Source organism: Corapipo altera, unplaced genomic scaffold, assembly GCF_003945725.1.
Source record: "Corapipo altera isolate COAL_440 unplaced genomic scaffold, ASM394572v1 57, whole genome shotgun sequence".
Taxonomy (NCBI): domain Eukaryota; kingdom Metazoa; phylum Chordata; class Aves; order Passeriformes; family Pipridae; genus Corapipo; species Corapipo altera.
The window spans coordinates 327,268-340,511 of record NW_020884905.1 but is presented as its reverse complement, the minus strand read 5'-3'; the positions used below and the strand labels follow the sequence as shown (position 1 = coordinate 340,511).

General features: G+C 40.8%; 1 protein-coding gene across 6 annotated transcripts; it reads left to right on the top strand.

Annotated features, from left to right (window-relative positions):
* The first annotated feature begins 1,010 nt into the window (after nt 1–1,010).
* On the top strand, nt 1,011–12,525 carry LOC113951028 (pancreatic alpha-amylase-like). Of its 6 annotated transcripts, none has more exons than XM_027651533.1 (13): nt 1,012–1,267; nt 2,398–2,455; nt 3,197–3,412; nt 4,915–5,061; nt 6,353–6,550; nt 7,799–8,029; nt 8,952–9,085; nt 9,173–9,295; nt 9,392–9,491; nt 9,693–9,814; nt 9,926–10,051; nt 10,466–10,564; nt 12,357–12,525. In XM_027651533.1, the coding sequence occupies exons 3-13, from the start codon at nt 3,245–3,247 to the stop codon at nt 12,508–12,510; spliced, it is 1,602 nt and encodes a 533-aa protein (XP_027507334.1). In that variant the 5' UTR covers nt 1,012–1,267; nt 2,398–2,455; nt 3,197–3,244; the 3' UTR covers nt 12,511–12,525. The 6 variants fall into 6 exon arrangements, with proteins under 6 accessions (XP_027507336.1, XP_027507334.1, XP_027507338.1 ...); XM_027651534.1 differs by lacking the exon at nt 1,012–1,267 and adding an exon at nt 1,272–1,369; XM_027651535.1 differs by lacking the exon at nt 2,398–2,455 and having other exon boundaries at nt 1,011–1,267.
* Nucleotides 12,526–13,244: the final 719 nt, after the last annotated feature.

Below are 13,244 nucleotides of genomic sequence, written 5' to 3'. Positions count from 1 at the left end.
TGTGGATAGAGCCTTCCTAAATCTTTGTTCGCAAAGCCTAGCCATGAATTATTAAAGTAAAATACAAATAAAACATGACATCCACCTTCTTAGACTCATAAACTATCAAGGAAACTTTTGCAGTGTTGCTGAGAGAACATTTTTTGGAAGTCAGGAGGAAAAGCTTTCAGTCCTTTAAGTCAGCTGGGTTTTTGTATACCTGTTTCTGCTGACGGTTTGTATTTGGGGCTTTGTTTCTATGGTTCTATGATAGTGTGTCCTGACACCCCTGTTGAGCTACAAGTACAGGACCAAGTTATTAAAATAGTGCATAAAAGGCCAGTGAGTATTCAAAGCAGTGAAGTAGGGTAACAGCAAGGTGGTGCTGTGCTCAAGGACAGAAATACTTTTTTAAGGCATACAATAACTGTATGTCCCTAGAGCCTTCCTTTCCCAAATATCAAGAACAAATATATTCCAGACAGTAATCTTATATTGAATCAACATAATTGTGTGTAATATGAAACTTTTAGATATTTTCTACTTTAGTGTTGCTAGAGTGGCTTTGACATACAAAGTAACTAATGGAGTTAGTCATAGAAAAATATTTATTTTCTCTGGGAATAGACAAAACCAAAACTAAAGTAAATAGCTGTATATAGTCGTCTATATATAACATGTAAGGACCTTCTGCCAGGAGCTGCTAGTTGGGGTAGGAGCTGCAGTGTTTGGCCTACAACGGGAACAGTAGCAAGGCAAGCTACTTTAGGAAACCAGTGGCAAACAAACCAAGCATTGCAGGGGAAAGAAAATCGCTATCCCAAATAGGGTATACCGAGGCGGGCTCCGCTCCCCGGGGCTCTGCCGCAGTCGTGCGGTGCCCGGCTCCTTCCCGGCGGAAAGGGGCGGTGCTGGGGGCGGGCGGTGGGTGCGGGACTGGGCCCAGCCCTGCACCTACGTACGGGATCCCGGGGCTCCGCCGCTATTCTGGGCGTGTGCGCGGCCGGGGGAGCTCGGGGAGCCGGGGGGCCTGGCCCGGGCACTCGCGACCGGCGGCTCTGCCCCTGCCGGGCCCTGGAGGAGCGGCCGAAGCGGGATTTGGTTCGCCCGTGCGAAACACGGAGCTGGTGAGGGGAGTCCTGTGGGGAGCGACTCGAAGTGACAGGGACTGCTTTGCTATCCTGTAACAGCTTCAGCAGGCCTGCGTCAGACCTCTCGCAAATGTAAATGCTGCTGCCGGTGTGTTGGAGATTGCAGCTGAGCTTCACAGACTAACCCAGAAGACAAGGTGACCTGAGATCTCATGCTGTCCAAGACAGCAATAGTGCTCTTCAGAGAATGTTTTCTCGCATGTTCTCTGAAGTCCAGTCAGTTGTGCCCTCTTCCATGGGTGAATACAGGCCTATTAGTTTTTAAGTTTGAAAAGCGTTGTGAAGCCAGAGCCATCAAAATGTGGTGGGGATTTCAACATCTTCATTCTCTTATCATTACTTGTACTGAAGTCAGAACAACCATGTATCTATTTCAAAGAAATGAAAAACAACCTTGGGTCTTCAAGCATTAGGCCTTGGAGCTGGTTGGGTCAAAGTACATTAGTCTTACTGCTTTGTGTAATTTACTGCTTTATGTACTTACTGCTGTAAGTAAAATTTGCCAGTCTGATAAATGGCTTCTCTCATCAGAGAAAATCAAACCTTCTTAGCTCGTTTTCTGTTAATGTATGTTTTTCCTATCAGGGCAAAGAAGCATTTTTTCATGAAAATGGATGCACACAACAACTGCTAGTGGCTGAAATTTATCTGTATACTTTACCAAAGATCTACAAGTAAATAATTTCATTAAAATTATTTTGTTCACAAGCAGAAAAGCAAGCTAAATATACCAAGCTATTGATTCTAAATAACTCTATCTGCTTGTGAAGAGTAGTGACAGCTGATAGCAACAGGCTCTGGAAAGCAGATTCTGTACTATATATAAACTGATGTATTTTGTGCTTGAATTTGCTCCAAAGAGTGCAGCTCTGCTGCCTGATGGATATGAATTATCATTTCCTTGAAACAAAAATGAGGATCATTTTGTGGAAGTCGTGGAAGATTTGATATAAACTTTGGCCTGGGTATCATAGCAGGTTGGAGTTTTCAGCAGTGCATTCCCAAATGTAATAAACAGATACAAAGAGGAAAGTAACAAGATTTTGTGTTTTGTTGTTTAAGGGAAGTAGTAGTTCAGCCTTTTGTTTGCAAAACTCCTCCTTGTAGTACTTTTTGTATCTCAGACTGTGCAAAACAAGTTCCTAAATAGAGTAATGCAAACCTTGATAGTTGTTTAACTTCTGGTTTGTTACAGATTGTATCTCTTTAGGTGAAAAAAAGGAGACACAATTTAAATATAAAGCTTGTCTTCTGTTTTTGTCCACAGGTAAATACAAATAGGATATGAATTGGGAAATAGAGTTCCTAGCCTAGCTCATCAGAAGGTAATACAGCTGATTTTCCTCCTCTGGAAAGCTTCTTCATATGCAGAACTCTGTACCTCGGCCCTGAGAAGGAGATTTCTTGATTACGGAGCTTCACAGCACTTCTAATGTCTGCCATTGCCTTGTGTCCTTTGGGAGGACAGTATCTCCACAGAAATTGTGCAAGTGTACAGAGATTAGACATTAGCACTTCTGGTTTTGAGTTGCTATAATAATTTCTGTGTCTGAGAGATCTTCCAAGGTTAGGGTGGTTGTTTGGATGACAGGTGTCATGAATATCATGAATATTCATGATATTCATAACTCACGTTAGACCTCTAAAATATGTGGGGGTTTGTGACAACTCACAGTAAGAAATATTCTGCTTCTCTTGTCTAAATATGTGCAAGTCATAGTAACGCCATTTTGAAAAAAAGATACCTCTCAAGGATAAATAGGAATGTAAAATATTAGGGATTAAAATGAGAAACAAAATATCCATTTTAGTTTATACAACAACTCTTTTGCCTTTTGGGGTCATTTTTGGCTTTATACTAATAAAAATACAACTTATGGGAGACAGCCTATCAACATCTTAGTTGTAACTTCAGGAAAACAAAGTTATTGCAAGTATGGGAGGTTGATATAGCATAGATAGAATCCAGTTCTCATACAAAATGACAGTCAAGTTAAATATAGTGCCAGAGGTGGGCATTTACTTTTAAATGTGTATTTTCTAATGTGTACTTTACCCTCTTGCAGGAGCATAAATAGGTAGTAGGAAGAGTGCAGCTGATCACAGAGCACAGGATGGGTATCTATTTTCTTCTGTTAATTGTAGGGTTTTGCTGGGGGCAGTACAACCCCCACACCCTCTCTAAGAGGACATCTATTGTGCATCTCTTTGAATGGCGCTGGGCGGATATTGCCCTGGAGTGTGAACGCTATTTAGCTCCTAATGGATTTGGAGGAGTTCAGGTATGTCTGTTCCTATCAGTAGGTAGTAAAATTGCTACATGGATGATAATTTGTTTTTCAGAGAAAATGTTCAATTTTGTTCAAAATGTTCAAAGGACAGGTAGTGAGAAAGAAAAATAGAAATTGGTAATGGAAGTAGTAAATGCTGACAGATATATTCTTCAGCTATCATTGAGAAAGCATGACTTTATTTCATTGTTCCAAAGTACACATTTTGCATTCTGTGCTATTACATTTAGATGAATTAGAATTGCATATTGTTGGCTAAATCTTTTTTTTTTTTTTCCTGCTGTGAAGAGTAACCTATGTTTATCTGCTTGATATTATTTAAATCGAGGGAAGCTCTTAAGAGCTAGATAAACATAAAATAGAACTATGACTGAAAAAATGGCTCTCAGAATAACAAAGTGCTGAAGGTTTAAATAATTAAGTATGAAAGGCTGCTATTTGTGTTCATCCAAACTGGTAAGTTTCTCTCTGTTAAGTGAAGTGTCACAGTAAGCCATTTAGAGACCCTTCTTTGTAGGAACCTACTGTGAGCAGGCAGAAATGAACTGAACACAGGTTCTGGTGGGGGTGTGCCTAGGTGAGTCTGTTCTGTCTGAACAACAGAGACATGTTCCTGTAGAACCAGTACTGTCAGATGGGTGGGGTAGTGTGGCTGGAGAGCTGTTTCAGGTTGCATGTCAGATTGCTCAGGAAAAAATTGATGAGAAGCCTGCCTGTCTCTTGTAACCCAGAAGTTTGCAAGCTGGCCTGAGTAAGAACTCTCCCATAATATTCAAATAATAACGGCTTTTCTTTGCAACCTTCTTTCCAGACACAAAGACCTGACTGATTTTTAAACTGATTTTTCAGACTGTGCTATATGCCTATATGTCTTCTTAAGCCATTCTTTGACAGTGTCTCAGAAAGAAAGATTTTCAGATGATGGCTTGCTGAGATGGTCACAAAGCTGTGGCACCTAAGTAGGCTGCAGCCTAGGGATCTTTCTGAGAAATGGTGGGATCAAGTGATTGTGCCCAGAGACTTGGAGGTAGCAGCAAAAGCTTGTTGCCTGAAAAGTATCCTAAAGAGAGTCTGTAAAGTTTTGGAAGAGGTATAACTCACCTGGAAACTTGGAAGAATTAGGTCAAGAATGCTTTTGTCCAAAACACTACAAAAATGGAAAGTTGGATCAGTTTTAAGAACAGGATGTTACATCAGTTGTTATGCAGTCAGTTCCTTTCTGATCCTATATCTGCTGACCTAATTCTTTGATTTCAGACATTTTTTTTTTTATCTTTGAGGCCTGCAGTAACAAAAGCTATTAGGACACTATGTCCATGGACCTAATTTTTATAGTATTTTTCTACCTGCTGAAAGGCAGGCCTAAGTCTTTTATTTTCAGTGTAAGCAGAGGATACTGAGTATCTATATGGGTTATGTTCTTTCTCTAATGTGGGCAAACACATTAACCACTATCAGTACCCTGTTACCAAGTGCCATTGTTTTATTCACAGATTTCACCTCCAAATGAAAATGTTATTGTTACTGACCCCAAGCAGCCATGGTGGGAAAGATACCAGCCTGTCAGCTACAAGCTGTGCACACGATCTGGAAATGAGACTGAATTTAGAGACATGGTGACCAGGTGCAACAATGTTGGAGTAAGTGCTTTGAAAACCTTCTGGTGTTAACAATGCAAGGATACAGACAAGCAGTAATTTGGAAGGGAAGACATGGTAGCACTGGAGTGAAGATGGTGAGTTTTTTTGTGGAATAGTTTTGTTTGAAAGGGACCTTAAAAGGTCATCCTAGTCCAACCCCCCTGCAATAAGCAGGGACATCATCAACTAGATCAGGTTCCTCAGAGCCCCATTCAATCTGACCTTGAATGTTTCCAGCAATGGGGAATCTACCACCTCTTTGGGCAACCTGTGCTAGTGTTTCACCACCCTCATTGTGAAAAAGCTTCCTGTATTTAGGCTAAACTTGCACTTGGCCTTGTTGAACCTCATGAGAGTCCCCATGGCCCCACTTCTAAAGTTTGTCTGGGTCCCTCTGGATGGCATCTCATCCCCCAGGTGTGTCAGCTGTACCACTCAACTTGGTGTCATCTGCAGACTTGCTGAGGGTGCACTTGATCCCTTTATCTGTGTCATTGATGAAGACACTAAATAACACTGGTCCCAGTACGGATCCCTGAGGGACACCACATGTCACCGATTTCCATTGGGACTCTGAGCTGTTGGCCACTACCCTCTGGATGCGACCATCCAACCAATTCCTCATCCACTGAATAGCCCACCCATCAAATCCAATCTCTCCAGTCTGGAGAGAAGGATGTTGTGGGAGATGGTGTCAATGGCCTTACAGAAGTACAGATTAATGACATCTGTAACCCTTGCCTTGTCCACTGATGCAGTCACTCCATCATAGAAGGCCACTAGGTTACTTAGACAGGACTTGGGTGAAACTGTGCTCCTTGTCTTAAATCACCTTCTTGTCCTTCATGTGCTTTAGCACAGTTTCTAGGAGGATCCAGGCTGGATGGGCCTCTGAGCACCCTGATCTAGTGGAAGGTGTACCTGCACATGGCCAAGGGGTTGGAACTAGGTGATCTTTAGGTCCCTTCCAACCCAAATCATTCTTTGATTTTGTGATCTGTTCCATGATCTTCCCAGATGCAGAGGTGACACTGACAGGTCCGTAGTTCCCAGGATCCTCCTTTCTACCATTTTAAAAAATGGATGCAATGTTATCTGCTTGTTTGTAGGGCTGCATGCTGTATCACCATTGCTGTATGCTAATAAAAGAAAAATAATTTGAATAAAATATTGGGTGAAGCAATCAAGCATATATAGGGGGGTAAGGCAGGAGGTGTGGGAGAGAGAACATTAATTAGTGATGCTGTGGGAAGTAGCTTTCTCAAATTGTTATGTGAATATTATTCTCCAGGTATATATTTATGTGGATGCAGTAATCAACCATATGTGTGGAGCTAATGCTGGTGCTGGTGACCATGCCACTTGTGGAAGCTATTTCAATGCAAAGACTGAAGATTTTCCAGCTGTGCCGTATTCTGGCTGGGACTTTAATGATGGTAAATGTAAATCTAGAAGTGGAGACATTGAGAATTATCATGATATATCTCAGGTAAACCTAGAACTATGATTTTCATGTACATCTGTTCCTGTACTGTGGTTTCTCTGCTCTCATTTACAGTCAGACATTTTTTAAAACAAAATGCCTCATAGAAAACTATCCAAATTAATAATAGATGTTAGTGTTGCTATCAGGAATGCCACTTCCTAAAGGGTTAGCTCTATTTGAGACAATGGCTCAGTTTCAGATTTAGACAAATATGCTTAAGTACTTTATAAAGACAATGTCAAGCTCATAAAATCTATTTAGCGATTACCTTGTGTGGGAGTTTTGTGTTTAAAAAAAAGTAAGAGTTATTTTTTGCCTTTTATTGTAATTTGGAAGTTTTCTTTGGTCTCAATTTCAGAAAAGAGAGATTAGGATTCTTTAAAGGAAAATAGTAATGCCAAAATCTTGAAAATTGACCTTCTGTTCAGATATTTCCCAGGAGCTTATCTATTCCTCTATGTTAGATTTTGAGGTCAGGACTTCATAACTACTAAAGAATAAAAAATTATCTTCTAAAAATAAATACCTACTAATAAATACCTACTTTTCTTGAATAATGTCTTATGCCTTTCAAATGCCTTTGATCTTTCCTGAATCTAAGTTGAGGGGAAAGGAGTTTTGGAGAAATGACAGAAGAAGTTCTGAAGGAACTGTTCTTTAGTACAGTTTGCAAGACAGACTAATGCACCTTGCTCTTTCCAGGAAGATGTGCATAGCCATGGAAACCTATAATGAGAGTTCTTAGAAAAAGCATCTCAGTATACTCAGTGTCTGTTTAAAGTATTCTTTTGATGAAAATCAGTGCCCATCATTTTGTATTTATGGGAAATTAGAGTTTAATTTTTTAGAAGGCTAAAGTAACTTGCGATTTTGAAAATATTTAGGAATATAATTTCTAGAAATCTTTCATATATCAGAAAAGAAGTGACTGTACTGAGTAAAAATAATTTATCATACTTTGCCTTATACTTGCATTTAAAAAGCTGATTATAAATGTAATAGGTTGGCTGTTATAATCTAATCCTTCAGCACTGCAAATGCGTAAATTGGGTAAATGCAGATTTCTTAATGCTCCTTCTGTGTAGATGACTGTCCAAGGTACCTGTCCAAGGCAAAGATATGCTTGGTATACAAAGGCTAGTGAATGCTTTATTTGACATTGTAATGTAGGCAAGAAAATTCAAAATGTATGCAGAACACTATGTTTAGTTTATTAGGGGAAAAATGCTTCATTTCAGAATTTTTGCCCAGGTCCGGGACTGCCGCTTGGTCAGCCTTCTGGATCTGGCCCTGGGGAAGGACTACGTGCGCTCAAAGGTGGCTGAGTACATGAACCATCTCATTGACATTGGTGTAGCAGGCTTCCGAATTGATGCTGCCAAGCACATGTGGCCTGGGGATGTGAAGGCGATTTTAGACAAGCTGAAAGATCTAAATACTGCGTGGTTTCCTGAAGGAACTAAACCTTTCATTTACCAGGAGGTAATCTTTTTTTTTTTTTTTAAATTTTACTGAACAAATGCATTTTTTTGTAGGCACAGTATGGACTCATTCACACACGGAAAGCAACGCTTTGCTTGGCTGAGCCCAAGCACCTTTCAGATTCAAGATTTATAGAAATCATCATCAAGATTTAATAACCATAATTTGCAAATATCTAATCTGCCCATAAATGGTAATTGGCGTGCAGAATGCCCCAGATGTTTTGGATCTTCTGGAATTTTCACCTGGAAATTTCACTTGAGATGAAATTTACTGCATTGAAGTTAGTGTAAAAAATCTGTTGGTCTAAAAAAACAGATTTCACTTCCTGAATTTTAAATTCTGGATAATAAATCGTAACAGAAGACATAACTGGTGTCTACAGTCTGAAACTTTGTTTTCCAGTGCCATAGCTAGTGTTGCTTGATGTTCTGAATTTGTGCTTTATATTTGAATAAGGAATCCGAACAAGACCTAAGAAGCAGGTAGTTGCTGGTTTCAGTCAGCAGAAGCTAAAGTTGATAGACACATTTTATTAAATCAGTATCGGACCTGCAAGCACTAGAGCCAATAATGAAACAGTGTTTAGCTACAGAATGAAATGTGGCTGCCCAACTGCTGGAAGCAGACTTGGTGACTAAACTAAACTAAATATGAAGTTGATATGAAGTTGATACGGCTCAAGCATTAATTAGGTATTAGTGAACAATCAGCATAAGGAGATATAGGATGGAGATGGAAAACAAGTTCACAGCTAGGTTGAGGTAAAAGGGGAAAATTGTATTTAAATACAATTTTGCAGGAAGGCAAAAACATATAATTAGCTCGAGTATTACCTCTTGCTTAAAACAATGTTAAAGGCGATGCCTTTTACTTGTTTGTTTTTTAAGTAGAAAGCAGTACCGTGTCTTTCCTGTCCCAGGTAATTGACCTGGGTGGAGAGCCGATCACAGGCAGCGAGTACTTTGGAAATGGCCGAGTGACAGAGTTCAAATACGGTGCAAAGCTGGGGACAGTGATCCGCAAGTGGAACGGAGAAAAGATGGCCTACCTAAAGTAAGGATGGAAATGCTGCTATTTATCTGGGCTACACTGGATACAACACTTGACGGGGTAGCTTCAGCTCTTTGTGTTTTTGACTAGGAACTGGGGAGAAGGCTGGGGCTTTGTGCCTTCCGACAGAGCCCTGGTGTTTGTGGACAATCACGACAACCAGCGGGGGCACGGGGCCGGTGGATCTGCTATTCTGACCTTCTGGGATGCCAGGTAAGAGATTGCTCTTGTCTGGGTGCTGTTTTGTCTGTCTGTTCTCTGGCAGGTTTCTCTTTGTACGTCTCATGACTTGCTTTGTCCAACCAACAGGCTCTATAAAATGGCAGTTGGTTTCATGCTGGCCCATCCGTATGGGTTCACACGTGTGATGTCAAGTTTCCACTGGCCAAGATATTTTGTTGATGGAAAGGTAAGCCTGTAATGCTGACGATGCATTTGTGGTGGATAAGGACCAGAGCAGGGCCCTAGAAGTAGTCCAGCACAGTGTCTTAAGGGATTTCACTGGGCCGTGTTGGATCTAACTGGTGAAAATTTGTTGCTCCATCTAGCTTTTCTCTCCCAAGAGGCTCTCTGCATTTTCAGTAAGAAGTTATAAACTTCTGAATTACAGGACATCAATGACTGGGTTGGACCCCCAAGTAACTCAGATGGCTCAATAAAGCCCGTGACAATCAATGAGGACACTACCTGTGGCAACGACTGGGTTTGTGAACATCGCTGGCGTCAGATAAAGTAGGACACTGTGGGAGAAAAAACTAAGTGAAAGCAGTTGCTTTTGCTTCGTATTCCTCATGGCTTTAGAGCTCTTGCAGCTGCAGTGACAGCCGTTCCTTGTATTTTCAGGAACATGGTTATCTTCCGTAACGTGGTGGATGGTGAGCCTTTCTCCAACTGGTGGGACAATGGCAGCAATCAAGTAGCTTTTGGCCGTGGTAATAAAGGCTTCATCATTTTCAATAATGATGACTGGTAAGTCAATGTGAGAAACACTGTACCCAGAGAGAACCATAGCATCCCTCATCAGCAATACAACCCGAGTTATTCAAGTGTATGCCAAGTCTAGAGAGCTCAAATCACAGAATCACAGAATATTCTGAGTTGGAAAGGACACACAAGGATCATTGAGTCTAACCCTTAGCCCTGCACAGGACCATCCCCAAGAGTCACCTCATGTGCCCAAGAGTATCATCCAAAGACTTCTTGAACTCTGGCAGGCTTGGTGCTAGGAGCATAGGGAATGAAGCAGGGGTATGATCAGAAAGCTCATGCTTCACATTGCTCTTCAGAGTAAGGGAGTAGCATCAGGTTCAAAAATCTTGCACACAATTTGAAATGTTTGTTTTTAAAATAATGGATAAATAGCATTTGTTTATTTTCACACAGGAATATGAGTGTTTATTTGCAAACTGGACTGCCTGCTGGTACGTACTGTGATGTTATTTCTGGACAAAAGGAGGACAACAAATGTACTGGAAAACAGGTGTATGTTTCTAGTGATGGAAAGGCTAATTTCCAGATTAATACCGACGCTGAAGATCCATTTATTGCAATTCATGTTGATGCGAAATTGTAACTCCAGAGAAATGTCCTCCTCTGTGCATTACTGTTTCCCCTATATGTGGTTTCCTGGTTTTTGAGCATGAATGATTCTGTATCTAGTGAATAGTAAATGGCAAGTAAATTGAAGAGTAGTGCTTTTTCCCTTAATTAATTGGATGTAACTTTATTACCTCATAACAAGTGGCATAGGTTTTAAGGCAATGCAGCGCTTCAATTCCCACTTAACAGGAGAAAATAAAATAAATAACCGCCCCCCAAACCAGCACCTCAGTAAGTTAAAATGCAGTATTTCCAAGGCTAATACATGCACACACAGCTGTATCCCACAGCAGCCATGTTGTGGGCAGTCAGCTACAAGCAGTGCCTACATACAGTTCATCCCTTTCTTGTGGCAAACCAAACCTGGGGTCTTGGCCAGTGAAGGAAGCTGGGCCATGCCAAGCAGTTATTCCAGTCTGTGGCTTCAGTCAAGCCAGTGGGTTACAGTTTGTGCCTGTACAAATCAAACCCACAGCTCTTGTTATCCCCAGTGGTTTGTTGCAAATGAACATTCACTGTGGGGGGTTCCAAAGGTGTTCCAAGAACATCGCTGTATATTGAGGCATCGCTTACCCCTTGTGACAGTGGCTGAAACACAGCATATTCTTGTCTCTGTGGTGTGTTAGGCTCCCTTATTCTGTAATATCTCAGAGAATTACACAGACAGAACACAGATTTGGTGGCTTTCCCTATTTCCTTGTCAACTGTGAGAAAATACTGACTTAAAACGCAAGTGTGAGCTTTGCTTTAAGTCAGTGTCTGCTAGGCCAAAAGTACTCATTGCAGCCTGGTCTGGAGGGGAAAATAGAAGAGGGTTGCTCAGATTTGCAATTTTTGAGGTCAAGGTGTATTTTTAAGGGCTCTCTCTCCCACCCTTTTGTGGTGAGAGAGAGTATGTGTGGATGTTGGGGCTGGTTATTGGTTCTCAGTGTGCCCGAGGGCTTAGAGTGTCTGTCAAAGCAGTTGTGGTGTAGGAAGAGTGTCCCTGGCCCAGTGCGGGACCATCTGTCTGCCGTGCTGGCTATGTCCAGCACTACCTGGATCCACCCACGCAGCCCCTGGATCCACTCACTGGAGCAGTGTCAGAGATCGGGAGATTGGTGTGGCGGGATGTTCATAGCCAGTGCAAACCTGTTGTTTGCCCACAGGGGCAGGTCAGGAGCCCTCCTGCCCCTTTGAAATTGATTGGCACTGCCTGCTCTACCTGGGTTACTGTACCCATGTTTGTTTAAGCCCTGCATTCAGCTCTAACCCTCAGAAACACTGTGATTCCATACTAGCTATTATTCAGACGCTACCCAATCCCAAATGGAATCATCAGTCCACATTTCAAATTAAAAATCCACCTCCAAGCCCCACAGCTTTTGTGGCAAATGACTGAAATGACATACATTGATCTGAGGTGTCCATAAATCAACAGGCGGTGCTGAATATGGAGAAGATTATGTCTGTGCCTGTGAACATATGTGGATCTGCTATCCAATTATGTTGGAGTGCAGTGAGTGTTTTGCCTAATGTAGACTCAGATGGCTCTGCATTTCACAGTGGAATTAAACAGAAATATGGAGAAAAAGAAACCATGAGACTGTTTCCTTATGTGTAAGTAAAACTTTGTGGGCCAAATATTCACTACTTTGAAAGGACCTGACCTGTTTTTTGTTCCTTTTAATTTCAGGCTTTTTGACACATTGCATTATAGTATGAGCACAAAGATGATGAAGAAAGCAACAGTGTCATCCAGAGCAATGCCAGGTCTTTCAGATATCTCACAAACCCCAGAGTTACAGTCAGGTTTACTGATGATCACTAAGTTTTTAAAAAAATTTTAGTATTAGTAAATATTTATTGTTATCATTTCTATTCTCACTCTTCTGTATGTAAATTGAAGGCACTAAGGCCTTAATCTTGTATACTAGTAATCAGTGAAAAATTGGAATTATGTTATGAAATTTATCAAGTTTAAAGTAAGATGTTTGCTGGGGCACAAGAAGATGTCTAACAGATCTGCTGAAGTGTAAAACTTTAGAATTTTGTGGGCATTATGCAATATTTCATTTTCTGTGGCAAGTGGTGCTCACTTTCATTGGCCAACCAGTGAGTTTAATTGAGTAATGTCAAAACCTGTTATAGGTTGATTTTTATTTTTTTTTTGCAATATGACAAGTCTCAAGCCTTCCAAAATACTATCTCAAACTCTAGAAATTCTGAGTTGTAAAAGAAAGTAAAGATTTGAATAAGAGTTGGCTTTTATTTTCACTCCAGATTTGGAGTTTTCCAGGTACCCTCTCTTCTCATTTTTGTATTTAATTTTGAAATCTGGTGTAGAATTTAAACATGGGAAAAGTCCCCAGACCTAACCAGCTGGGATTAAGCACACAGAAAACAATATTTCCAGTTTTAGGGATATGCCAGGTAGCTGATTGGAAAAACTTTATGAGCAAAGGTAAATACTGCTGACTTTTATGTACTATCTGGTTATCAGATGGATTTTAAAGTGAATGGAAGAAAGATGACAGTTAGTAATAGATTATTTTTCGTTTGAGATCTGTGAGATTTCCAGAGA

Bases quoted from the DNA above. Each gene is read 5' to 3' on its own strand.
- LOC113951028 (XM_027651535.1), top strand. From the start codon at position 3,245: ATGGGTATCTATTTTCTTCTGTTAATTGTAGGGTTTTGCTGGGGGCAG. The intron at 3,413-4,914 runs GTATGTCTGTTC...TTTTATTCACAG, and splicing joins ATGGATTTGGAGGAGTTCAG to ATTTCACCTCCAAATGAAAA. The intron at 5,062-6,352 runs GTAAGTGCTTTG...ATTATTCTCCAG, and splicing joins CCAGGTGCAACAATGTTGGA to GTATATATTTATGTGGATGC.